Raw genomic sequence first — 27,357 nt, forward strand, 5'->3', positions numbered from 1 at the left:
CTGCGAGGCGAACCACGGGGGGTAACTGAATTGGGGGGGGGGATTTGAGTGCCTTATGATTGAGGCTGAGATTGGGAATTATCGTTCAAAAGGAGTGTTTAAAGGCGACGCTCAGGGATTATGGATAGTGCTGATCACAGAGCGCAAAGTCAGGGACACGTAAAAACCATGCTGGCGATGGAAGAAATTGTCAAGATCGAGAGTGAAACTGGCGAAAAGTGGGGAGGGGAGGAGTTGAATTTGGGGGGGGAGGTGGAGGGAGAACGGATGGCGGACGATAAATGGTGGAAGATGCGGCGGATCAACAGGGGACAGTCGGAGATACGAGGAGATGTCTGAGATGGACAAGGCCAGGCGAAGATAGATTGCGGAATGTTGAAAGGTCAAGTTGCGGGAAGAGGGGAGATGTGAGGAGAAGAAAGATGGAAGAAGAGAAAGGAGGAGGAAGGAAGAGTGAAAGAAAGAGATATAGTAAGATGATTATTGTGAGGCTCTGTATGAACGGGAGACGAGGTGATTGGGGGAGAGAATGTATGTATGTATGTGTGTAATGCATTCAAAGATACGAGATTCAACGATAGTCAACAGATGTTCACAAAGATGATCAATAAATGAGAAGGAGAACTTTCAGATGGGGCTGTCTGGGGGTGGTCCGTGAGGCTGTCCGTGCGGTGGATACATTATATATACAGTACATAGTACAGTAGTACACAGTTGAGTATAGAGGATAGTAGATTAACATTACAGAATTATTATATAGAGTATTGTTATATATTCAATTCTCAGGAAAAGGATACAATTATCTACAATACTAGATAGTCATTAATAACTAAGTGGTTAGTACGTATGGATACATATGATTGATCGAATTCCTTGGAGACGGACAGGAGTCCCTGACAGACTAGAATCCATAAAAATATATACTCCTATGTATATAAAAATAGGTATTCTTATAGAACATGGTAGATCTGTCTCACATATGCACCCGCCATGCATGATCCCTCGGTAAAGTCTTTGTCGCTTTCGCTGCCTCAAAGGGGATCCTCATGCAAACTACCTAGTCGGCCACTTCCAATGTCTCGAATTATCCACCAATTGTAACTTTGGACCCGTCACAGGAGATAGAAGAGGAATATGATATATTCTGTGTGCCACAATAAGGAAATCTAGCGAGAAAGTTGGTCATGTGACTGGCGGTTGGGTAGTGACTTTTAGTGATCTTTTGTGATGGTTTTATTTTAGATATCCAAATACAGAAGCTAAGATTCTGCAATTGCTAAAACTGTGCGAATTGTGCTTTTCAAAGCAGATAGTGCAGCCTTAGCACTTATCACACAGAGAAAACTCATTCCCAGAGTCTAGTTTCCATCGGCAAAACAAGCATCATGGCATTGGTTGATACGCCAGATAGAAATATAGCTGCTATGGCCAGAAAATATATCCATACATTTCTGGGGGATGGATCCAAGCGTGTCTGCCACCTGGATGTAAGCGAGCCGAAGAAATGATAGATCTGGTTTTAGAGCGGAATATGGCACAATTCAACGTACGGCCGCTTCTAACTACATCGATTCTACTGACGCACGAGGTATCAAAACCACTCTGCACAACTTTGCTCAGACTTAAGCCAAAGGACCTCTCTCAACTTCAAAGGTAATTATTGTCTACTGAGTGCACTTTAGATACAATAGACCTCCTAAGTATTAGATGATTTTAGGAGTCCGTACTTTGACGGGACCAACGAGTGTTCACATTGATCTTCCATCTCACAATGTCAATATAGATTACCCCAACCCTATATCCGCCATAGAGTGCGACAGTATTGAGGAAATTCACAGTCCTATCACCATATAATGATAACCCAGGATATGCAGCTTCGGACTTTTCAATGTAGAGGCCAAAATCAGCCTTGCCCCGCCATCAGCCACAACACCGTGAGTCACGAAAGATCGTCGATCATTGAAATACCAGTACTCCGATAACGAGAGGCAAATTAGTACGTCGATGAGTAATTTTTTGTATTGAGGATATTTTAAAGTGTTTTAAAGTCCATAATTGCTCTTACACTATACTATGTACGATACTGTATCATCTAAGGTTCATAGTATAGGTTATACTAATGATAGCTTTCAACTGGGTTTAGGCTTCCCCGAAAATGTCCAGGCTACCACAACTATTTCCCCGTCCAAGATTTAACAGAGCTACTCGTATCTGATTATGGCATATCTACCAAGTCCACATCTCATAATCAGTTTTAACCATGACAGAAAAGCCTCACCATATGACAACACAGTTTTTACATTCAGTAGATGTACACGGAGATTGGGGAAATGGAAGATTACTGGATACTACCACTGGGAAATCCAATACCATGGAACATACTTAGTACAGTTACAGTTTACAGAGTAGTCATTGACAATCAAGATTGGAGTTTCACAACTTCATTCATCAAGGAACCATAGCATCATAAAGAGCATATCAGAAACAAAGGAAAAGTAATAAAAACACATATCATCGGGAATAAACCACTCTCCATACAAGACAACTTCCCCACAAACGAGTGAGTCACAAAATCAATGAACCAATAACAACATGCATCAAGCAAGAAACATGCATACAACCAAACAAAGAAGAACTTCAACTTCTTATTGGTCTTCCATCCACACTCCCAGCCAATAATGGCGTAATCAAATATGCAAGAAGTATAGACCTCAGTAAAGAAAAGAGGGGATTCATGCATTCGAGTCATTTCCTTCAAAAAGACCAGATCTTTACTAGATCCGGCTGTCCGACTAAAAAAAAAAGCAAGGTGGTCTTTTTCACGGATATTGTTGTTGTCCCACAATACCCCAAGACGCAAGTTTACCAAATTTCCTTGTCAAGGACGAATGGAATCAATGGTGGGACTTGTCGAGTTCCCAGCATTGGGTTTGGACCGTCTTGCGGTCTCAAACCGGGAGAACAATCAATATTCTCCACGGAGCGTGTATTGAAGTGAAGCTTTTGAATAAAAGCAAATCAGGGATATGAACCGTGAACCATGGTTGTAGTGTAATGCGTAAGACGACGAAGGGGATTCGATCAAGACGTAAATAATCAACGGTAGTAATCAGATCGACGTCGAATATTGGTAGATTCATAACGACGTTCTGCTCGATCAAGAAGATCAGAACCATAAAGCGAGCCTCGACTAGCCGGACTACGACTAGCAGAGTCACGAGGAGTTTGACGAAGAACGACACGGTAATTCTTAGTGTTGCCGGATGTACTTCCCGAGGAGCTACCACTAGTACTGCGAGGTTTGCGAGTGACGATAGTTGGAGAAGTAGGTTCGTTTTCAGGAGAGTAAGAGCGAGGACGACGCTCAACGATCGATTCCCGGACTGAAAGACGAGGACGAACGTCGTAGGTACTATCGTAGCTTACAGCCGGTACATTGGAAGAGCCAGAGCCACTGGATGGAGGACGAACGGCACGGGCACGGCCTCGACGGGCGGATCGTAGAAGCAGACCTGCTTCAATGCCTTCAAGCAAGTGATGAACTGACTTGGCCTCACGAGGTAACTTGACTCGACGCAATTTTCCATTCTCTTGGTCTACTACCGCCAGGTGTTTTCCTCCTTGGCTGTAAAGGTATTTGCTCACGTCGACGGCGTAGGCGTTGCCACGGTCACAAAGAGTATCGTGGGAGGCATCAAGGGCTGAAGAGCACTGAGTGCAGTGAGCTGTGTGTTGCTCGAATTTATCAACGACAAATTGCTCGTCGTCTTCTAGATCGCGGACGACGGCGGGGGCAGAGACGATTTCAATGGGAGCGGGCATTTCGTGTGAACGGCGTGTCCCAGGGAGACGCCGGGATGAACTTCGAGGGGAATCTATGGTGGAGGTGTTTGGGTCGATAAAGTAGGTTGTTGAGCGTTGAGGAGACAGTTTGACGGATTTCTTGATTATCACGCGGGTGAAGGTGTATGTGTGCGTGGATGACCGAGGAGGATGGAAGTATAGAGTGGATGATCGGTGGATGATGGATGATCAGTGGCAGGTGATTGAGTCTTGCGATACAATAAGTATAGAAGTGATGGGTTGATATACTATGATGTGACGTGTAGTAGTAGATGAAAGGGAATCTATTCAAGAGGAATCATCAATTTATATAGAAAAAGTGCCGGGTGTATGTAAATCGAGTGTAATCCGTAAATAACGAATCTGCGAGGCATCCCCACTTAGTCGCTGCCTGCAGGGTAGACCCGCGAGAGGCTCTGTGAGAAAAGGTACCCGCTGTATCCGCTATTTTTGTATGACAGACTAAGTACCCCTTCCCGCTAAACTAGTGCGTGGCTCAGTCAACACCGCCGCGATGAACCTGGCCGATTGCTTCATTGGTGGAGGACTTCTTTTCTGACGGTCTACACACTCTTTGTTCCGGGGAATTTTGGTTCTCACGGCGCTTTGTGATGCAGTCTTTGTTCTGCACCTGCATGACTTGCATCGTCATCGTTCCCGATTCCCCAATTTACTTTTGTTTTCTTTTTCTCTTTTTTATTTGTTCTTTTCTTACAGGCCACTCTCTTTGCTGCCTAGTAAATACCTGAACAAGATGTCATCACTAGGATCATACAGTACATACGTATGTAAACATACATGGATGGTGTAGAACATGTGGCTTGAGCTTCTCGTGTTCCTGCGCCCTCAGGGGTCTCGTGTTCCCCTCATCAATCATCCTCAGCCCTCAACTGTATAATCGTGACCTGTACTGGTATTTCTAACCTTGTATCCGCAACTTTCATTGAGAGCCACTCCTTGTGAATGACGTTAGTTTGATCAGGCGCTGTCTCTGGTCGACCATCCCTATTTGTTCCCCGCTACCCGCTTCAGCGTCTCCCAAGACAACTATACATACAGTAGCACTCTATTCTATGTACTCGAGTCCAGGAATACTCGAAACACTCGCAATAAGTATAGTACTCGCTGAGACTCCTGAGACTCATTCACATCTCACAATGCCAATTTTGGAAACACGAGATCGGCGTTTCAATACTTTCTATCTTAAAATTACGAATTCCTAAGAATAGTCGCCGATCGTCTAGCCTCGTGTTTTTGGACCCCAATCTACTATGTACATAGTACTATTCTCTTCTTGTCTTCTTCTTCGTCTCTCAAGTCAAGCCTCAATTACTGCGCCGCAAGCCACACCCCTCCCCATATCCCCCTCGTCATTCAGTCTGACGAGAACAACTTCGCAACTCCTCAACTTCTCAAAGTCGCACACTTCCTTGTTTCTTCATGCTCAGCCTCAGCCACATATCACGCTTATCTAGGTGTTTTCTCACACCAGCCACTTATTCCTTCCTCTTTCTCTCCAACTCTCCTCCTCCCTCCTCTTCTCTCCTGTCTCTGCTTACTCCCCCGCTTACTCGTCCCATCCCCACCCAAACGTTCTCGGTTCTTCTTGTCAGGGGTTGTCCGAAAGTTTTCCATGACGATATCAATCCATGATTCGTACACCGGCTAACGCGCGCCATTCTCTAACAATCATCTCACAATCCTCTGTCTGCCTTGGGGACCATAACCACTGACTGACTCCAATTGCCCGGGCAATCTGGCTCTAGACCCCTGGGCCGTGCGCAAGGCACGGTCTTTTCCTTGAGATACGGTATTGGTGTAATTCACCAATTGTCTCATCTCGATAGAACTCAATCATCGTCTTACACTTACGTCCTACAGTACGGAGTACAATTGTTGAATCCAGCACCCGGGTGAATCTAAACTTACCTCAGTACAACTCCACCCACAGCATAAGGGGAGATCAATCTTCTACTATTCACATATGAATCATTCCCCCGCTTCACCCTTCAACAGCCCTTGCCGGGCTAGCTCAATCGGTAGAGCGTGAGACTCTTAATCTCAAGGTTGCGGGTTCGACCCCCGCGTTCGGCTATTCCTAAAGATAACCACGAGATTTCTTTTTTGCTTCATGATTTTATGGATTTTTTTTGGTTCTGTGTGTGTGGTTCTCATCAATTGCGTGATCGTGAATGGTCAATATACATCTACAGACCCACAACAGTGGATCGGACCGGGATGGGAAGAACAGAACTTGAGAAAATACATTAACTATTTTAGTATTGTACACATATACTATGTACTGTACAAATGAAAGAAAACATCAGATGTATGTAGATTACACTATCATGAGGAACGGAGGCAAATTCCTCAAGCCAAAGAAAAAGCAAAAACTGTAGGAAGCAAGATTGATGCCTGCACCTGTGGCTAGTGTGACCAGGCCAAAGCGCGAGGCAGAGTCTGTCATCCTCGATCAGGCGTAGAGGTTGGGGTTTTCAGCTGAGCTTGGTTCCTGACAGATGTCAGGGCAGGGAATCAATCACTTTATTCAGAGGGGAAATTGAGTGAATTTGTAAGCTGCGCTTACTTCTACAGTTCAGTAGCTTGGTATTCTTGCAAATGGTTATGAGATGCGGGCCGCGTTTGTTGCTGGTGCTTATCGATCAATATCAGTTATTAGCAATCAGTTGTTCGATCATGGATTGTAGGGTTGAAATCCATTATGATTATTCACATTACATACCGATGTGTATGTGTACTAGGTGACACAGGATCAATTTCAGATGTCCAACCTGAATTTGTTTCGTGCTCATATGCTCAGTCCATTTTAGTAATTTTGCTTGTCCCCACCACATGTATATAATATACCCCATGATAAATAACATCAGGAATATCCAACATAAGAGAGCATTTAAACACCCCTCTAGACCGTAAAATATCCCACCCCAAACAACCAAAAATGGAAGAAAAAAACTACCTAGTGCTGTAGGTACATCAAATGTATGATGTGATCAATATTCGCCTGAGGTTTCGTTCCGCCGCTAGTCATCCCATCCATGAACCCCGATGGGCATTTCAAGGTCTGTCGACGGCAGGTTAATTTTTACAAGCATCGAGTAAAATTACCATTACACCCCCGTTAAGTACATAGTATCGGAGAAATATTCTGCACGTGGTATACCCCTTGCCTAGGAATACCTGAAGCACGATAATCTGCCGAGTCCAAGTTGCAGCAGCAAGGTAATTGTGCATACCGCGAATGTGCATCCATCCGTTGACAGCCCGCATTTCAGATAACGTGGACATCACCCCGAGGCCTAGCGCGTGCGGTGTTGAGTACAAAGAAGCAATGGAATAATATATTTGATATTTTCTTTTATGCATGATAGTAGTATAGCGAGACGAACCCTCACAGCCTTGAGCTTATCAACTAGATTGCGAGAATTGAAACAACACCTTCTAAATGGACCTTATATCTCACAAAAAAAAAAAAACACATAATATATACACTATCCACTCAAAAATCTCTCCGAGCAACCTGCTCACAAAGGTCACGCAAAATACCACCCAACCACTCAAAATCACTCTTCTCCAAGAAAATCTGCCCACTCAACCGCGTCCACAACCACGGCCCATGCTGAAAAACGGGAACAAACGTATTATACTTCTCCAATAACTGCCTCTGAATAAAAGGAAAGGCCCGAGAAGCCTCAGTGGTCGATAACGTAACAAGAGTACCAGGAACCATAGACCCACCATCCGACGAATCCGCAACAGCAATCGGCAAACGAACCGTAGTAAGCGCACAAGCACGCATTTGACTCTTCTCCCCAGGCTTCAAACCCGGTTCCTGAAGAACATCCGTTCCCAGGATATTAGCAACCACATCAGCACCCTCATTAGCTACTTTCTCGCAATATCCCATAATAGCTTCCTCGCCACCGCATACTTCCTTGCGGAATTTGAGTGCGGCTTCAACGCAAATATATGCCGAGTCATCGCTCGTAGCGACGAACTCGAATAATTCCTCAAAGGGACTTTGGGATTTCACCTGTGTAGGATCTTGAAGGACAGATGCCATTGTTTCGGCGGAGCCGGCTGCAGCGATGAACCCCCATGATGTTGGTAGGGTGCTACGCATGAAATGCTGGTTGCGTTTCGGGACGTAGAGAATTGCTGCGCTGCGAGGGGTGTATAACCACCTAACCAGGGAGAAAGTTAGTGATAAGGAGAATGGCAAGAGTGGATTATGAAGGGAAGATGAATGTTGGGGGGGAGCTCTTTCGTACTTGTGGCAATTAGAGGTGAAAAAGTCAGGTTGGAGGGTCTTCATGTCTAACGGTATCTGACCAATACCATGGGCACCATCGATAACACTTAGAATACCCTCTTCACGACAGATACCAATGAATCTCTCGAACGGGAATCGTATACCCGGATTACTAACGATGGTATCAAAAACCGCAGCGCGAACAGTCAATCCCTCATTTCGAGCAGATGAAACCGTCTCACGAAATCGACGCTCAAGTTCATCCACAGTAATAGGAAAATGAAAATTCACTTTCCGCGCCTGAAAGGATGAATGTTCTTGAAAAGAAACGATTCCCTTCTCCACAGCTCCGTAGACAGGTTCGAAGTAAATGAGTGCTTCCTTGGGTTGGAAATTCAGGTTATATAAGACGGTCGCGACGCCGGTTGTAGCGTTCTTGACAAAAACACATTCATCTGTCGGTGCATTGACAATTTGAGCCACGGCCTCGCGTGCCTTTTGAAGAAGCTTAGTATGTTCTAGACGGATGTAAGGGTCTGGTCGTGAATCTGCCAGGTCCAAGAATGCACGCTGTGCGTCACGGACTGGGGCAGGATGAGCGCCGAAAGAGCCTGGTTGAAGTGTAAGTCTTCTTATCCCGATCCCTTTAGAGATACAATCAATTATCGCAACGAACCGTGGTTTAGATTTTTATATGAAGGGTCGAAGAGCCAATGCTTTAACATTGGTTTTCCGAAGGGAGTTAATTGAGTTGTCATATTGTTGGAGTTGGATTGCTCGATCGGAATCGGAATCGCCCTTGTAGGTACCTATTTCCAATAGTTATCTAGGTAGGTAATTGAGTGTAAGGTATAAAGAACTTGGTAGAGAGAAATTGGAAATGATTGAGTTGCGTGGTAGTCGAACTAAATAAGGTCGATGAGTCAGATTAAAGAAACAAAGCGTTGTTGTAACAGTCACAGCAGCCTTGCGGAGATTTGCTCATTTGAATGTTGCTAGAGCCAATCGTCAAGGGAATTTCTTGCTAGAAGCTCCACTTGTGCCATACGAAGGGCGGGGGGAATTGGAGTGCAAGTAGTACATATGTATACTAGTTATGTATCTGTACGAGTAGACTAGAGCAGTATTGTATCAACGATTCTAGAATGTATTAAATATCGGATGTAGAATATTATAGAGAGCCCTTTCATTTGGGTTCTTTCTACGATGTAGATAGGGTGAGTTTAACTTAACAATGAATATTGCAAGATGTTGGCCCAGCTGACGTTGAGGATTGCCGCAATCAACCGGAGATAACCGACAAATTTAGGGGAAAAAAAAGTGGCCGAAGATGAAGTCCATAAGGGGGAAGGATTGAAGACTCACAAAATTAATATTACTATTCTTTAATAAAGTAGTTCAATTATAAAATGATACTCAGAATCGAGTCTCGAAGTGCCACCGATTATCCGTGCTCGCCATATACATGGCCTTTTCAACCTCTTTCCGTTTAAATGCAGGACCAGAACCAACACATATACAACGACGAGAAAGATCTATCAAAAATGTCAGTAGACTATAGAAATAACTGAGTTATTTGATACTCACATTTTATAAATGATGGTGTGTTGATTTCCGTCGTATAATCAATAGACGGACTAGACGGTACCGAATCACCCTCTGACAATCGAACTCCCTTCCGTTCCAAATATTTCTGCACCCCACTAGCATCCATATATTCGCCAGGTCCAGCCTCCGAGATAATTCTCGAAGCACGCACAGTACGAGCACGCTGCTCTGACGTAGTCGCGTCCCTCGCGTTATACAAAGGACTGCAGACTTTAGTCTTATGCTCGATTAGGTCTCCGACTTCATCGTGCATAGCATTATAAAATGATGTTATCATCCGATTGCGCTCGGTAGTTGATAATGGTGCTTTGAATATATCTTCTATCGTGTGTTCGTTGGCTTCACCGGTCAATAACAAGTATCCATTTTGACAACATTGCCGTACAAGTCGATGGGACAACGTCCACCTCCCTTGCTGCATGAGATTGCTTGGAGATATCGCTGTCGGAGGACTTGGAATGGCCTGAGTCGTATTCGAGAAAGAGAAGGGGGGTGGGGAGTAGACGATTCCGAATGGGAGAATAGGTTGATCCTGGTGAGGTGGTGTAGGTGGTAATTCTGTCCAATGAGCCAAAGTAGCTAGCGAAGGTTGAAACGGATCCTCGGGAAACATAAAATCATTTCCACGTATAATCTCAGCATCAAAGTCTAGATTTATTTCTGGCGTATGAGGTTTATTCCGATCGATCTTCGCTATAGTATCAATGGCAACTTTCTCTTTCTCTTTCTCTTCGGGATCATCGCACCCCTGTTTCGCAAGAGCGACGCATTGTTGAGTGATTTTCTGTAAGGCAGACGTGATATTTGGATTTTGTTCGAGAACTCGTGCTTCGAGAAGAAGATTACTGAAAGATAAGAATGATTGACTGAGATCTTCAATTCCAGATTCAAGTTCTTGTACGCGAGTCTGTAAATTGCTGATTGTCGTTTCTTTGCGCTTTCGATATGCCTGCTGCGCGACACGAAGTTGTTTGCGACGCCTCTGCGAATTTATCAGTGAATGTTCTTCTTCTTCTTTTTTTTTTACTATCCATTTATTGCATCATTTTACCTCTGGCACTTCTTGATCATTTGGGACAGTTCGAGGACGGCCTCGCTTCCTTGGCGCGGGCGATGCGACTTTTACCTCAGCCATCACTTCCAAATTTAATAGAGTGTTTGTACTGATGGGTCTTTTGTCTCTTCTCTTCTTATCTGATACTAAAGAAGTGATGTAACGAAAGAGAATGGAGAAATCCTGGGGGTAATACTAGGATTGGCGGATGGTTTATTCATCGAATTCCGGTTCGGAGTGTTGAATAATCGAAAATTCCGCCATTCTGCGCCACTCAAATGCTGACAAAACCACATCTTCAACACTTTTGCTGAAGAAATCAAGAACCGCAATTCAAATTGATTTTATTTATTTTGGGAATAAATAGATCTTTTAAAAAGAGATTTTCAAATTCAAAGTGTCAATCCTGGCGCGTCGTTTAAATATGTAATTAAATCAATTGTCACTAGTTGATGGTATAGGATACTTCCCCCTTCTGCTGCGGATGTAATAGGCTTTGAAAGATCTGTTGGCCCGATGATGATGTTTGATAGTCTCAGAGCTCGAGGCGCGTCTTTTGATTCCAAAAACAAGCGCGTGATGACACAACTCCTCAACGCATGCTGCAAAGGAAGGGTACTTTTAATAAGATCTCTCATAACATATGACGCATCTGTGAAGACTAGCTCAAATGCAAAGGGTGATGCCATTACACGCGGCTGCTTATTGGTATCAAGATGAAGGCGAGACTGTAAAATTACTTTTGAAGAATGACGCAGATCCGAACTCGGCATCTCCTGATGGTACTCTATTGCGTTTTACTGTTACGAGACGAAAAATTTGCGACAGCGTCAAGTATCTCGTGCAAAGTGGAGCTAAAGTCAATGAATTAGACGACAAAAAGAAAACTCCCCTGGAGAGGGCAGCCATCAATAATCCAAATAGCGATGTTATCAATTATCTTGTTAAGAATGGGGCAACGTGCAATCTCAAAACTCGGCAACTCAAATGAGGATTCGACGAGCACAAATCTGGAAAGGTATTAGTGGAGCTGTGATACCGAGTTGGGGTTAAGCTGTAGACATGTCTGGAAAGAACTTGTCTAGATTGGAATTACAGAGATATGTAGTATTAGTGGAGCTTGCGCAAATATCTTCGTGTATCAAGCGAGAGGTTCCTATTGAACGTTCAGAGCCGGTGGCTACCAGAGCATGAAGCCTATATTATATGGCCACGTAGATGAGATGACCCATGTAGCTGCAATATAGTAAGCCGATTTATGAAAGGTAAGATCCAATCGCTCGAAATCCTCGATGGTCTACATCCAGACACAAATATATGCATGTCTTGGTGGGTCGGAATTGGCTGGATGTCATGTTTGCCCCTTCAGCCCTGATGTGGGATCATAAAAATGTGAGACGTAGCTGCAAGATAACTAGTATTGATTCCCACCACGACAAGGCTGATATTGTAGCGAAGACAAACAATCTCTCCCGGGGAGTGTCCGCGCCGCAGTCTTTAAGCATTCCGATTTCTTGTAACAGTCTGCTTTGAAAAATCTAGATTCTGGACACCCACAACAAAAAATCAGTATGGGCTCTCTTCCAGAGACAAATATCGATAACTTCGACCCCTGTAAAGAACTTCCACCAAACATCGTCAATCGCCACGCTGCACTCTACCCTGACCAGATCTGGGCCGAGGCTCCAAAATCTGCAGATAATTACAGCGACGGCTACAGAAAGGTCTCTTATAGAGAACTAGCCAATGCAGTCAATGGGATTGCTTTGTTTCTGATCGACTCTCTCGGTCAAGGGGATGGTACAAACAAACTGCCCTACATCGGACCGAATGATATTCGGTATACTATACTTGCTATCGGTGCTTTGAAAGCGGGTTAATGTGTAAGTTGGACAATCACCTCATTTCCGATAGGCAGTGAGCAGCTCAGCGCTAACTGCTCAGAGATGTTCTTCCCATCAGCACGAAATAGTCTTACAGCACACACCATCCTACTGGCAAAGTTGCAATGCAAAGTCCTACTAGCATCTACGCCCAGTCCACCGATTATTTCGGATATCGCGCAAGCTACTTCCTTGCCTGTAGTCACAATCCCTGAAGTCAATGAGCTTTTGACAACTGAATACGCATCTGTCCCATTCTCGAGAACTCTCGCGGAAAATGGGACCGACACGTTTACGGTTTTTCATACCTCGGGCTCGACTGGTATTCCCAAGTCAATTAAACTACCTTTCGCAGTCGGTGCAGCCTTTATGAGGATGGTCCAGCTTCATACGCCCGATGGATTTCACAGTCTTTACCGCATGATACAAGAGAAGCGTATCTTCGTGACCGTCCTTCCTTTCCATGTAAAGAAAATCTTCTACCTCGTCTTGAAAGGAAAAAAAAAAGTTAAGAGACGCTTTGACTTAGGCAGCTTATATTTTCCACGTTATTTTCAACGTCATCCCATTCGGGGTTGTCCTCATATATCCGACTTCATCATCATTTGCTTCAGCTCAGGGAATGGTCAATGCAATAAAGCAAACCCAACTTGACGGAGTCTTCACAACCCCTATAGTGATAGAAGAACTAGCCCAGAATCCCTCCCTTCTGAACTTCTGCCATAAAAGACTAGGAATCATCTTCTTTGGAGGCGGCGACCTCCCCCAAGAAATCGGCGACAAAATCCATGCAAAAATCAAACTAATCAATCAATTCGGCGCCACAGAAATTGGTCTTCTCCCAGTCCTCTTCTCCAAGTCTAATCGTATCCTAGGAGATTGGAAGGATATGGAACTTGACCCAGGCCTTGGAATCGAATTTCGTCCCATCGGACAAAACCAACATGAACTGATCGTCGTTCGTCATCCAAATAGAAAAAAGCACCAACCAACCTTCGCCTATTTCCCTCATTTACAAGAATACGAAAGTCGAGATCTATTCGTACAACACCCCGATCCCAACAAAAAGAACATGTGGAAATGGCACGCACGAAAAGATGACATTATTGCATTTTCAACCGGCGAAAGACCAATTCCATCTCTATGGAACAGTACATTCAATCTCAGAATTCAGAGATAACCGGGATTTTAGTTTTATTGGTGCACACCGAACAAGAGCAGCTCTACTCATTGAAATGAAAAACGATAGAGAAGAAATGTCATTAGCTGAACGAAGTGATTTCATCGAGAAGATCTGGCCGTCAATAGAAGAGGCTAATAAGGAATGCCCCGTACAAGCGCGCATTATTAGGTCTCATATTCTATTGACGAGCCCCGAGAAACCGATGCTTCGTGCTGGGAAAGGAACTATTCAACGAGCTGGAACTTTACAGGCGTATGAGGAGGAAATTGCTAAACTTTACACAGAATTTGACTCGGGGTCGGGGTCTTTAGCTTCATACTGATTTGGAAACGCAGTTTTCAGGCTGAAATAGAATCCTGCTTGTCGCTACATGCCGTGCCATTTACTTGATAAGCGAATAGAGACGAGTAAATGCTGTCATTACTACTTGTGGCACTGCAGCATTTACCAGAAAACAAGTAAAATCATACAAAAATACGTTCCGGTTGCTAACAGACCACATATGGTTGTACATGGTTATAAGACCAAATAACTTGACCTAAGCCTCATAACAACCGAAGACTGCCATAACAAACAGCCAACATGATAATCAAACAGATGCAAGATATAACCTACAGGCTAAATCACGAAAATGCACAAGATTACCGCTTGCCCTTCTTGCGGGGAGCAACGACCTTGAATGCAGCATTGCTCTCCTCTTCACGCTGAGTCTGGGGGGGTAGCACTGGAAGCAGATCCCTTCTTGGCAACCTCACTCCAACCACCGCCATTCTTCTGCTCGGCAAAAGCACTAGGGGAGACGGGTTCGACGACGCCCTTGTCGGCCAGCTTGCGGCGGCGGATGAATTCATCGGCAAAGCGGCGACCATCTAAAGTCTGAGAGTTGGCGTAAACAGAGTCGGAAATGATCTCGGCCTCGGCGGGCAAGAAAAGAAGCTGCTGAACGAAGTCATCGACTAGGAGTATGTTAGAATAGGACAATTTTGCTTTTTTTTTTTCTGTCTTGGATCTCATTTGCGTGACTTACCATTGATGTTGCTGTTCAGGCCCTTGCCCAATGACAGCTTGGCCCACTTCGTGAATTCCTCGACAGCGCGGGTAGAGTTAGACTGAGGAACACTACCAACAGTCACGTTACGAGTAGTGATAGTAGGGCGAGGCTTCGCAACAGAAGCTGGGGCGATTGGCACAGTTCCGCTGGTTGAGCGAGGACCGAGGGGTGCGGCAGGAGGAGCCTTGGCCTTGCCACCGGCGCCAACAGTTGTCCAGGCACTAGAAGTGGCAGGGGAAGCACTGGCGGCAGCAGCAGGGGCAGGAGCCTTGCTAGCGAGTTCAGCATAGCGTTTGGTAGCGGAAGCAGGAGGGCTAGGTGTCGCAACTTGAGCAGAGGCGGCGGCATTGATAGCAGCTTGACGTTGCTTACGAGCCTCTTCTTCCTTCTGAATCTGAGCGAGAGTCTTCTTGGCGCTGCTGGCGGCAGGCACAGGCTGGCTCTTAGTGTTCCAGGGCGAACCGGCCGAAGAAGGAGTGGCTGGGGATCCAGAGCTGGCCCAGTTAGCGGAAGAGGGGAGACCGGGGACAACCTGGGCCTGGGCCTGGCTAAGACGTTCTTGTTCCGCTAGTAGCTGAGCACGACGAGCAGCGGCGTGTTGTTCTTCACGTTGAGCAGCAGTGCGGGCCTCGGCCTCCTGGATTTCCTTCAGAGAAGGACCCTTTGGCACCTCGACAGCATCCTTAGCCCAGGGAGCAACAGAGGTGGGAGGTGTATCAACCGGAGTTTGAGTGTGAGACCGCGATCCGGCAGCCAGCGATTCAGCCACGTTCTGGCGGTTGCGCTGAGCGGCAGGGGCAGGTAGAGGCGATGCGGAGGGAGGGGGAGGGAAGGGCTGAGGCATAGCGCTGTCATTTTTGACGCCCCAAACATTTTCAGGAACAGCCTGGGTCTGCTGGTCCTGCTCCTGTTGCTGCTGACGCTGGGCAGAAGCAGCCTTGTGGACTTGCTGAGAAAGGGTAAGAGTAGGCTCTTCGCTAGGCTCATCGGCGGACAGAGCCTCCATGGCTAGCTCCTCGCTAGTAGCAGCAGCCTCAGCGTCCTGGGCAGAAGCAGAGGCTGGGTGAGTTGGCAGGCCGTCGGCAGTACGCATACCATAGTCGCCTTCCTGGGCTCGCAGAGCATGGAATTGGCGAAGTCGCTCCTCGCGAGCCTGCTGGTCAAATAGATCATTGGCATTCAGCTGATCAAATTGCTCTTGCTCCTGTTGAAGTGCTTCACGGTCCTGAAGCATAGAGGAGACCTGCTGGGAGTGCAAAAAGCTGTCGGGCTGGCGGGTAGCGAATGAACCAGCTCCACCAAAAGCAAAGGGATCTTGGCGGCTGACGTTGAGGCGATCAAGAAGGGCTGGGAGTTGATCTTGACTGCCGAGTTCGGTTCCTAGCATTCCAGGCCCGACATTTGGGAGACCGGATTGTCGGATCGGTGTTGCGGCATCAAAGAATCCTGAAACACCACCCTGTGATTGCTGCTGTTGCTGGCCTTGGATAGGAGCCTGGATGGGAGAGGGCTGATAGCCAGAGGGCGAGGCGATACTTCCGAAACTGGGCTGGCTGTGAAGGCTGTGAGCGCTAGTTTGATGCTGCAATTGGGGCTGCATAGTGGAAGGCCCAATCTGCTTCATGATAGCTTGCTGCTGAGCCAGATGCTCCTTTTGACGGGCCATGAGATACTGCTCCTCCTGTTTGCGGCGCTCAAGCGCATTTTGCTGCTCAGCAGTCAAGGTAGTACCAAAGCTTGGGAAGCTACCGGGGAACGGAGGCTGAGCAGTAGCGGCTCCAGGTGGACCAGTCCATTGGGCACCAGAGGGCTCAGGGCCGTGAGGAATGCCAATTTGAGGAACAAGGAAAGGTTCACGGGAATTGCCAATGCGTCGGACCAGTTGAGCGAGTGGCTCAAACTCAATATCCTCGAGCTTTTTGATCTGCAGGTCGGGACTGAAAAAGCCAGCCTTGAACCAGTCATGCATTTCAAGTCCAGTCCAGGGCCCTTGGACATTGCCCTGTGGGTCGCGGTAAATCCAGCGCATACGATCAGGCATCACCATGCAGCGTTGTTGAGCGGAGGGCACAGTTCCACCAGGAGTTTGAATTGAAGATGCTCCATCATGGCCAATGCCAGGAGGAAGAGAACCAACGGCCGAGACAGGGGTTTGAGAAGGGTTTGAGCCGGGCTTGCTTGCCTGACCAGGCTTGTCCGCCTGCTGAGCTGCGTCTTCCAGGCCAGTTGATTCGGAACGACCTTGCTCGTCCTGCATAGCGGAGGAGAAAAGGGCGCCAAGTTTGCTTGATCGGCCGATGCTGGCGGTTCCGGATATACCAGCGTGAGGGCTGAAAAGACCACCACCGCCAAGCGTAGACAGACTTGGAGACTGAAGATCACCCATAGAGCCAAAAATGGGATCTCCGAAGCCACTAGCGAAAGCTGAACGTTCGCGGGTCGGGGTACCAATGGCTCCTCCTCCAGATGGCCAAGCAGAGCCTCCACCGAGAGAAGGAAGACCCCCAAGGCCACCAAGACCGGAGAAGTTCCGGTTTGCGTTGGCACTCGAGTTTTGACTGCGATCAACAGTAGGCAAATCCATGCCCGAACCAACGCGTCTCATGGATCCGAATGGGTTCGAAGGATCCCGTAAGCCACTCAATCCAGGATGCTGAGAATGCTGAATGTCCGATCCATCAGTGTCCACATCCTCTGCGTCGACAGTCCGATCGTTTTGAGGACTCTGGTAGGGGTTGGTATTCGTGGGGCTTGTGGGCTCGTGGCCTTGGAGCAGGCTGGGAGTAGGGTTGCGAGAATTCTCCTGACTTTGCATTAGCTCTCGGAAGCCCGGGATGCTTGAGGTCATGCCAAAAGCGCCGAATCCGAGGTCAGCTTGAGAGGGAGCTTCCACATCCTGAGATCCACCAAGTGCGGCGCTACCACTGCGAGGCTCGTCGAAGGGATTGGTCTCGCTACGATTCGCACGCGTCTTGACGGCCTCCCCCCACGGAGACTGAGAGCGTTGATTGCTATCATCTTCGGTTAGACGCTCCAAACTGCTTAGGTTCTTCTCCTTAGCTGAGCCGGCAATATCCTCGGAGCTATCCTTGGAAAGCAGACCCTTGAATCGACTTTCTCCACGAAGGCTTCCGTAACCAGGCTTCTTCTCTGTGGGTGTCTGAGCTGCGCTCGAGCCCAGGGAGAAAGCTCCAAATGCGCCCATGGGGGAGAAATTGGCATTGTGCGAAGCAGAAGCTGATCCCCAAGGCGAACTTGGTCCTCCAACGGCAGTATTGAGAGGATTGGTGGTGCTCCGTTTCAGCGTGCCAAAAGGAGAAGCAGCTTCAGATCCTTCCTTAACCTTTTCATCACCCTTTTGATCTCGGAAATCGGTCTTGCGACGCAAGAGGGCCGGCGGAGGGGTAGAAGTCGTCGCCTCGTCGCGGAAAAAGCGTGAATTAGAGCCGGTTGGAGACATGGGGTTGCCCACCGAGTCTCCAGTCTCACGACGTCTCGCTCCTGGGCGGTTGGCGGTAGGAGAGGAAGTGTTGTAGTTATTGATGTGGCCCTGGGTGTAAGAGATGGACTGTTTGCGGGCGCCGGTACCCGGCGCAGTATTTTCTTTCTGGGCATTCGTGGGTGGTGGCTTGAGTGGGGAGTTAACTGAAGCCGAGAACATCTGCAGAATTTTAGCATCAGAATCCAAAACGTCCATCTCACACTGGATGCTGTGACCGACCTCTTTCTCTCCGTCCGACATATCATTTAGGCCCAACGGTTCGGCTTGTCCTCCATGGTCCCAGCACACCTCAGGCCCCGCGGAGGACTTGTGGTCATCCCGCTTCCCCCAAGCTCCATTTGCGGGGGTTGTCACGGTGTGAGGATCCCAGTCGGCCACAAAGTATTCCTCCACATTCTTGCCCAAAGAACCGGCCTCCCGTTGTGCCTTATACATCTCTAGGAGTTGTTCCTTGGAGTATCGGGCTTCGCCATTGCGTACGGTGCTTGGAATATTTGAGCTCATGTGGGGTGGGATGTATGCCCCCGAGGCCGTCGGTGTCGAAGCAGATGCAGGTTGACCAGCTTCTCGGATATGAGAAGGGTTGGTAGCAACAGAGGGGCGGCGAAAGGTCTGAGTGGCACCGTTCATGCGAGATCGAGACCTTTGGACAAAGATTTCGAGGTTAGCAATGAAATTCTCGAATCCGGGAGAAGAGGTAATTGAGGATCAACGAGGTGGTTTAGATGATTCATGTCGATATAAAAAGCAAAATGAGGCTAAGATAAGGGAGAAAGAACAAAGATTGCATACCATTCACCACCAACTCCTCCATCCCCTCTCCGGCTGGGATCCTGCGTGTTGCCTGCAGCGGCAGATGCAAAACTCGATGGAAGTGGTGTCGGCATTATGAATGATGGGCAGTTTTAGTAAAGGTGATAATCCCCCACAAAACAGCTGATTTGAAAAGAGTTCGTCGCGAGACTTCTTGTGGCGGGTAGTGAGAAAGTGTGTGATGCGAACTTTTGGTTGAGAAACGCGAAACACAAAGTGTAGATCGAGAGAGTAGAAGGGCGGGTTGATAGAAATGACAGCAATATGCTTGTCAATCGACGAACGAAATCGAGGTGGGTTGAGGTGATGCTGTATGCTAAGGCGCCAGAGGAACGAGGTCAAGAAAAGAGAGATCGAGATTCGATTTCGCTTGGGTTTCCTGGAGCAAAAATGATTTAGCGGGGGGCGTGGCATTAAGCGCGCAGAGACGAAAATACCGCGTATTCATGACGGGCTGTCGCGTGGTAGGTCTTCATTCAAGGCGGCAATACGCTGTATTAGTGAAACGAAAATTACACACAAGCAACCGCCAGCCACCACGAAAGACCAGGGCGGAGTACTGGCTACACACAACACACACTACTCCGCCTCTATTGCCCAAGTACCAGGTACTTCTTACATCAGAGAGTATGAAGCTGGAGGGAGGAATTTATCAAGGTAGTTGAACTCATCAAGATTTTTTTTTTTGATTCTTTTGCTTCTCTTTCCTTTTCTTTTCTTTTGACCTTCTAGCTACTTTGAATTCAACGTTTCTACTCTTTTCCCCTCCGAATTTGTGGAGTCTGCAGTCAGAGGGAAGCTCCCTAACGCAGCACGAGCGCAGCTGGCATCTTTTATGTATGCATGCGGTGGATTGCGTGTGTGGCAATAAAGTGGTCGACGTGTAAGGTGTGACTACTACCACTCCCAGTGTTCAATTGGTCGATCAGCTGCTTTCAAACGGTTAAAGTTGGATTGGACTTGTTCTTTTCCTCTTTTTCTTGACGTGTCGTGCTGCTTGATGTTCGCCCTTGCGGCGCGATGTACACTCTTTGCTTAACTGTACTCTTTTCAATGCTGTAAAGTCCAACCTCAACGATAATTGAAAGGAGGGGAGGGGGATACTTGCATACATATTGTCCTTTCATTCCTCCCTTTCCCAGCCCCAGCCAGCCCACGATATTCCTGGATACCAGAATTAAGCACTCACCAATTTCAGTGAAATGGTCTTCTTTTTTCATTAAAGTACGAACGGTTATTAGCAAACCCTTCTCCAGTCTAGGATCGGACTAGAATCCGGCTAGGTTCGAACTTCTATTCTTCTACCCGTCTTCATGCATAAGGCTATCGTCACCGGCCCGTCTATTTGGGAGGTTGGCCTGATTGCATGGCTTGTAACCGTTTATACTTAGTTTGCTTGATCTCTTTGAAGAAACTCGTAGGCAGAAGATTCATCCCATGTACATAGGAATCAACCCATTCAAGAATTCTTACGGTAACTCTGGTCCAATCGCTCATTTATAACTGGTATTCTCGCCTCGCCCTTGACCGACGAGTGCTTCTGTTTTATGCTTTTCTTAATTTGCTAAGCAATCAGCCTCTCGCTCTCATCGCTTCTATTTGAACCTGGTAGCTTTTTTCCTATGTACTTATTTGGAAGATATCCATCTTCAACGACGCCATGAAGCGAGGCAGCCGTGGGTGTATGAACATTCCCGATTACTTCTTAGGCAAGTCATATCCTAAAGTTGTCTCTCGGGGTGAGCAAATAAAACCCAATTTATTCTTTGCTCGTGGAAATGAGGCCTGTACCTTTATGCATCATTCACCCGGAGTGACTCCAGCCGAGAAATCCACTTCTCGAAGCCCTTGTGAGATTCACTGCAATCACACATATCCAAATACTCCCACTGCACCCCATAATGATCAATCAGATAGAGCCTCGCTCTTGAAACATTGTTGTGGTCACTGTTCCCCCAGTGAATTGGAACCTCAGAAACCTTCACAGCCCAAGAAGAGTAAAGGAAGCTCCAAGAACAACAAAAAGCCTCCTGCTGCAAGCATTCCGACAAGTTTATGTCGTTGTCAGACACGTCATCCAAGACCACCAGCTTCTTCAATGCCAGATTATCCTTCTTATTCTCCAACACCAAACATATACGGAATGGCTTGCAATCATGAACATTGTCATCACCCACCTCAATCCCCAGCAACGAATCCAGCATGTAACTGTTCACATCAACCAATCGAGATACCCCGAGAGCCCGAGTCCCATACGAAAAGCACTTGTAAACGACCAAACCCAACGCCTCGATCTGAGACTCGGCCAGAAGGCTGCTGCTGCTGTGCAGATGATGCCAAATCTGAAAGCTCTCTTGATTATGCACTTTCTGACGACTCGTCATCTGATTCTTCCACCGGCGCCGTGGTTGAAGACACATTGGATTTTGGTAAAAGCAAGTGCACTTCGTGCCATACATATCAGCTTGTATGTTGTTGTCGGCATGGTGTTTTATACGGGACAAGATGAAATTTGCTTAAGAATTGGGTTTCTTTGAGGAGAGGGTTTGGAACCATTGAGTACTTTTGGCGGCGTCTGGCCTAGGCGTTCTTTTAATTAGGATAGAACCATGCAATTATTCGCAGATTTTCGTATCAATTTGAATTAGAATCTCAGTAATAAGTCTTGGTATTGAACGAAGTTCATCTCTAAGAGCTGGGTGGCTCTTTCAGATGCCCAGTCAGTTGAATAATCGATTGATTGGACTTCCTAATAATTACACTATACTTAACTGCTAGTATTAGTACTACCAACTAGTAAGTAAATAACAGTAGAGTACCCTGCCGTGGTACTGCTGCACATATATATCGAAGATTGCAGCTCGAAAATATAGTAACATCAAGTTGAACGCCGGAAAATGTTCCGTTTACTCCGAAAATAAGACCACAAATCAACAGGTAAGCCGTCTACTTCTCCAAATTGGAGAGAAGATTACAATAACTATAAAATGGTCGTGGACAATTAGTAATTTGATCGCATGCCCGCGGGCCGAGGTCCCTCATGGAAGTATCGATACCATGAAATGCACTTAGGTTTCAACAAAGCTCTGAGATTTAAAATTCATAGTATAATAAAGTCGATTGATCATTATTTCTCGGTCTAAATCGTGAAAACATAGTGTATCCATCTTCATTTGACGCAACCTGGGCCCATTCAACCGGTTTCGTGACCAAGTGATCCTCGGCTATCGATAAGCTAGCTGTCCCCGCATTCAACATTGGACATCTCTCAGCACCAGCAGACTTGGTTTTTTTTCCAGTTCATTTTTTCCCATATACTATATCAATATATCAAGATGTCAAAGGCTGTCTATATTTCGCCCATAGATGGCAAACCCGGCAAGCCAGGCCAGGTGTATTACCCACTCACCGTGCGCAATTTACCCCAGCCTTCTCCGCAGGGCCGCGAGCTCCTTGTGAAGTTAACAGCCGCCTCACTCAACCACCGTGATCTCTTTCTCCGCCAACACCTGTATCCCGGTGTTACATTCGATGTACCTCTGCTGGCAGATGGTGTTGGCGAGGTCGTCGGGGCCGGACCCGATGCTTCTGGACAGTGGAAGGGCAAACGCGTCATTCTGAATCCAGGTGTGGGCTGGAAGGACTCACCTGATGGCCCAGAAGAGCCTACCGGTTACCGTATTATGGGAGGAACCAAGGTCTACGATAAGGGAACTCTCCAGGAATATATCACCATCGATGAATCTGAAGTTGAGGAGGCACCTGCACATCTATCCGATGCGGAGGCTGCTGCTCTCCCCTGACAGGTCTGACTGGATGGAGAGCTCTTGTTTCCAAAGCTGGCGAGAAGAACTCTGGAAATGGCGCCGCCGTCCTGATCACAGGTATTGGTGGTGGTGTCGCTTTGATTGCCCTGCGGTTTGCAGTCGCCCGTGGCGCTCATGTTTATGTGACAAGTTCAAGTCAGGAGAAGATTCAGAAGGCTATTGACCTTGGCGCGGCTGGCGGTGTCAATTATAAAGAGGAGGGATGGGAGAAGAAGCTGTTAGCTTCTCTTCCTTCTGGTAAGAAGAACTTTGATGCCATTATTGATGGAGCTGGTGGTGATTCTATTGAGAAGTCCGTCAAGCTACTCAAGGTAAGTTCACGCATCCAACTTCATAGATAACAACAATTTCTTCGAAATTTTTACTGACCCTCGATCAAGCCTGGTGGTATTCTGTCTATCTATGGTATGACGGTGTCCCCGAAGATGACATTCTCCATGCCAGCTGTCTTGAAGAACATTGATGTTCGTGGCTCTACGATGGGCTCTCGTAAGGAATTCAAGGATATGATCGAATTCGTCAAGGCCAAGAAGATTCACCCGGTTATCTCACGAGTACTCAAGGCTCAAATTGATGACCTTCCCGCTATCGATGGACTGTTCGAGGACATGAAGCAGGGCACACAGTTTGGGAAACTGGTTATTGATTTTAGCGGTGCCTCTTCAGGCAGCAAGCTGTAAATAACTACCTAGGATAGCAGCAATCCTCAGGTATATTCACGATCTTTAGATGATAATGTTCAACCGCGCCTGCCATAGAAGGTACGCAAGTATTCACCTAAGATGCTGCGCGAGGCAGGCACGACCCTGTCCCTGCCCTCATCACTTCAACTTCCTCAGTATATTCCCATTCGTCTATCAGACCACGCCTGCTATCAAAATACCTCGCTGACAACCGACTCGCTGACAATCAAACGACATGTCTGTCTCCCCCCAGAAATGCTCTCCCGGCAAAGGCTCCCCTGAAAGAGGCTCACCCAGAAATCGTCGACGTCGGACGCGGTCTCGTTCTCGTGGGCCAGTGCCATCGGCCGAATCGGAGGACAACTTTTCTGAAAACAGAATGAGTGTTAGCCACTGACTTTCAAAATGGTGGAATGGAGTCATCGAGAGTACGAAACTGTGAAAGCTAACAGACCGACACAGAAATACGAGATCGCGCGTCTCGCACTGCAGGCCTCGAACAACGATCTCCAGTCTCGTGTATCCTCTCTGCACTTCAATGCCCAACGACTGAAGCGAGAAATCACAATCCTGACGCGCCATGTCAATGATCTCAGCTTCCCCCTCCTTGAGACCTGGGAAGCCGACATCCTGACCCGTCTTATCGAAATCGCGCATGTACGTCAGCACAGCAAGATACCAGATGGAGTTTTTATTCGTGCGAACACTGTCTTGGAGCGTGAGCTTAATTGCAAGGCATATTGCAACGCGGCTCGCCGAGTGAGGATGAGTACGCTCTTCAAGCTCGGTCTCGATGAACCACACTATGAGGCGCTTCAACGTTACCCTGAAGTAAGTTGATAACCCCTAGAGATGGAAATGAGAGCACCATGGTGCATCCGATCACTTGACTCATACTTGGTATAGGTTGTTGTGTATCGAAGCCCGAATCCCTTCCAAACAGAGACTTCTTTCGCCAAATGGCTGATAGAGGAGGGTGAGGCTAGGCCAGAAAAGTATGAATTCTGGGCAAAGCTCTATCCAATCTGTTACGGACGCTCCGTGGAAGAGAGTGCCAACCTCTGTTAAACGTCTATTATGTTTTCTTCTTTCAAGCACGGGCGTAATGGACATGATACGAGGTGAAAATTGTGGGCGTTCCGGAGGGACAAAGGGTTGGGCTAAGGGACTGAAGACACTCTTGTGAGCTTCTGCCAATCGTGTACCTGCCTCAAGAACTTGTCCAGTTAGCGACCTCCAATTTGAGTGCAGTTTTACTTGAACTGAGAGATTACTTTGGGCTGGAAAACCCAGCTGTACGGCTGCCCACCTGGATCTTTCCCTTGAGGAATAAGGCGTACGACCGCATAATCATTGATATCGGCATCATCACCAACGTGTCACTATGCTGCGAAACTAGGTACAACTCCTGGATATCAGCCCGCTTGGTATTTTGCATACTATGGAATCCGCTTGACCGACATCAAGACTTGCTGATAACTACCGTCTCGGTCTTAGTACCATCAACCCTAAGAATGAGACACTACTGACCGCCAGACGATCACCAGACGATCACCATGGCTAACACCGTCACGATCAGGCACCCGAGAACACCCTTCACCGTTAAGAAAGTACATAATATTGGAGACCTACGCTGATAGGAATAAGATACGTAGATCAAACATCTTCAACGGCTATTTCGAACATGGCTCAGCTGAATCAAACCCCAAAAACAAACAATTCGGTGAAAACCGAAACAATCAGCTGAACTATGGGGTGATCCGTATCTACCGTAATTCCCTGCTACAGTACAACCAGGATAAGAATTGCTACCGTTACAAAGAGATCATCTAAAACATAACGCCTCATTGACTTCCCATCCGAAAAAAGTACGCCATATCGGCCTAACCCAATACTGTGTGCTATGTATACTGTATACTGTATACTGTATATAGTACCAATTTCATGTCGAACCATATCAAGAGGGATTTTTTTTTTAACTTTCCGTCGTGTTCACCGCTAAGAATAGTAGCTTCTGGAGAGCTAAGCTATACTTAGGGCAAGGTGAGACAGAAGTTTAACAGCTCCAGCACTGCCCTGCAGTTGTAAGTTGGCGGTGGTGGTGGCAGCCAATCACAGTCACTATGGCAGTTCACCGGTAATTAACCAATTATATCTCCTTATATTATGGGTCTTAACTGCGCGGGCTCCGATTCGTCCCGCCTCGGTTGGGTTCCGAAGCCTCTTTGTCAGAATGATGTCGTGGATTGCCCTAGTGCTATACTATGTAGACTGACTAGTAATGTACATAGTATGTATGTGTAGTGTAGTACATATGCGAACAACATCTTCAGTCTACAATTATTCTGAAGTTGAATATGCTCATAACTATAAGATACTAAGTTTGAACATATTACTCAATCTGAAATATGTAGTACCATAGTCTCGCACAGAATGACACAATTGACTTGATCATTGATTGATTCTTTTAGGGAGGTAAAGTTGGATCAATGCTTTCTTTTCTTGGGTCCTCCTCAAATTTACCTTTCCTGGCGTCCATGTTATGGAGTCGTTTTGTACAATTTTGTCTATTTAGTCTTGGCTTTTTTTTTTTTTAGGCGATGTACATAGCAGAGAGAGTCTATACGATATTCGTACTCGTTAACGGTATGACCAATCTGACCCAAGCTTAGCATTTTAGTTAATTGCAAAGTGGATGTGTCGACAAAGTATGAATATTAACGAGCTGTCAAAGCCGAGGTCCAAGCACCCGTGTGAACTGTTGCCTGCTGTGGCAGCATGGTTCATCAGAACATTATATTTTGGTACGCGGTGCACGGTGCAAGGAAAGAGGGTCAATGCCGGGCAATGAGGGTGGTTGGTAAAGGGTTGGTTCCATAGATACACGATGTCGAGAAGAAAAAAAGAGGATACGCTACGGAGTACAGTACAAAAAAAATTTAAAAAAGGAAAGAAAAGAGAAGAGAAGAACAGAGAGAGAGAAAAAAAATAAAAGTGGAGCGGCGTCTCTTTCGCATTCGGCTCCGACAGCAGTGGAGAGGGTACTAACAATGATCATTGGATGATCATGAATAGCGGCATCACGGCCCTCTCTCGGTAATACTCGATCTGGTATAACTACATAACAAACTTGTAAACAGCAGAATTCAATGTCGGAATAGACTGGGTCTCCGACATCCCCGACGAGGTACAATTCCCATGCCGCCCATTTGTTGTGCTTTCTTTTCCCCACTAGATTCGGCGGAGGATCGCTTAGCGCGTGCAGGTGGATTCTCCATCTCGTGGGATGCACCGCCATTCCACCTTGCCCTGTTTCCATAAACTTGACATTCAAAAACCCGATCCGGGATCCAGGAATAATGACCAATAAGCCTTCAACAAGCAAAAAAAAAAATTACTGTAGATGTTGGATGTATATTGCTCACAAAAACTGTGCATGAGAACTTGGACCCTGAAATATATATATTTTAGTCGGCATTGAGGGAGTGAGAATTTAAGCCTCGGTACTTTCAAACAATGGTTCGCTTCAAGTTCGTTTCAACCGGGTTATGCCAGCCGTCAACTTGGATCTATGAGGTGTAGGCGGGATAGTTTGAAAGAAAACGACTCCGTTCTAGGATCAATTTGAAACGATCGTATA

The 27,357-nt window shown here is 46.7% G+C and overlaps 7 protein-coding genes across 7 annotated transcripts; 3 read left to right on the plus strand and 4 right to left on the minus strand.

Moving 5' to 3' along the window:
* Positions 1 to 3,096: 3,096 nt before the first annotated feature.
* Positions 3,097 to 3,822, minus strand: N7469_009829 (uncharacterized protein; the record flags this gene model as incomplete). The annotated part of the gene is made up of 1 exon (XM_056648734.1): positions 3,097 to 3,822. The coding sequence occupies one exon, from the start codon at positions 3,820 to 3,822 to the stop codon at positions 3,097 to 3,099; it is 726 nt and encodes a 241-aa protein (XP_056495865.1).
* Positions 3,823 to 7,360: 3,538 nt separating this feature from the next.
* On the minus strand, positions 7,361 to 8,838 carry N7469_009830 (putative aminotransferase family protein (LolT); the record flags this gene model as incomplete). The annotated part of the gene is made up of 2 exons (XM_056648735.1): positions 7,361 to 8,724; positions 8,790 to 8,838. 2 exons carry the CDS (start codon positions 8,836 to 8,838, stop codon positions 7,361 to 7,363), a joined length of 1,413 nt encoding a protein of 470 aa, XP_056495866.1.
* Positions 8,839 to 9,529: 691 nt separating this feature from the next.
* On the minus strand, positions 9,530 to 10,856 carry N7469_009831 (bZIP transcription factor; the record flags this gene model as incomplete). The annotated part of the gene is made up of 3 exons (XM_056648736.1): positions 9,530 to 9,648; positions 9,701 to 10,703; positions 10,773 to 10,856. The coding sequence occupies 3 exons, from the start codon at positions 10,854 to 10,856 to the stop codon at positions 9,530 to 9,532; spliced, it is 1,206 nt and encodes a 401-aa protein (XP_056495867.1).
* Positions 10,857 to 12,346: 1,490 nt separating this feature from the next.
* On the plus strand, positions 12,347 to 14,163 carry N7469_009832 (NRPS-like enzyme; the record flags this gene model as incomplete). Its single annotated transcript, XM_056648737.1, is given in 4 exon segments — positions 12,347 to 12,650; positions 12,690 to 13,123; positions 13,188 to 13,809; positions 13,826 to 14,163. The coding sequence occupies 4 exon segments, from the start codon at positions 12,347 to 12,349 to the stop codon at positions 14,161 to 14,163; spliced, it is 1,698 nt and encodes a 565-aa protein (XP_056495868.1).
* A 377-nt stretch (positions 14,164 to 14,540) lies between these two features.
* N7469_009833 (GYF domain-containing protein) lies at positions 14,541 to 19,281 on the minus strand (the record flags this gene model as incomplete). The annotated part of the gene is made up of 4 exons (XM_056648738.1): positions 14,541 to 14,797; positions 14,869 to 18,553; positions 18,614 to 19,037; positions 19,187 to 19,281. The coding sequence occupies 4 exons, from the start codon at positions 19,279 to 19,281 to the stop codon at positions 14,541 to 14,543; spliced, it is 4,461 nt and encodes a 1,486-aa protein (XP_056495869.1).
* A 3,261-nt stretch (positions 19,282 to 22,542) lies between these two features.
* N7469_009834 (putative alcohol dehydrogenase) lies at positions 22,543 to 23,714 on the plus strand (the record flags this gene model as incomplete). Its single annotated transcript, XM_056648739.1, has 3 exons — positions 22,543 to 22,885; positions 23,014 to 23,345; positions 23,415 to 23,714. The coding sequence occupies 3 exons, from the start codon at positions 22,543 to 22,545 to the stop codon at positions 23,712 to 23,714; spliced, it is 975 nt and encodes a 324-aa protein (XP_056495870.1).
* A 408-nt stretch (positions 23,715 to 24,122) lies between these two features.
* Positions 24,123 to 24,785, plus strand: N7469_009835 (uncharacterized protein; the record flags this gene model as incomplete). The annotated part of the gene is made up of 2 exons (XM_056648740.1): positions 24,123 to 24,548; positions 24,624 to 24,785. 2 exons carry the CDS (start codon positions 24,123 to 24,125, stop codon positions 24,783 to 24,785), a joined length of 588 nt encoding a protein of 195 aa, XP_056495871.1.
* Between the last annotated feature and the right edge of the window lie 2,572 nt (positions 24,786 to 27,357).

The sequence above is a fragment of the Penicillium citrinum genome, assembly GCF_028827155.1.
Source record: "Penicillium citrinum strain IBT 23319 chromosome Unknown utg000009l:1.0-4274883.0:1.0-4276374.0, whole genome shotgun sequence".
In the NCBI taxonomy this organism is placed as follows: Eukaryota; Fungi; Ascomycota; class Eurotiomycetes; order Eurotiales; family Aspergillaceae; genus Penicillium; species Penicillium citrinum.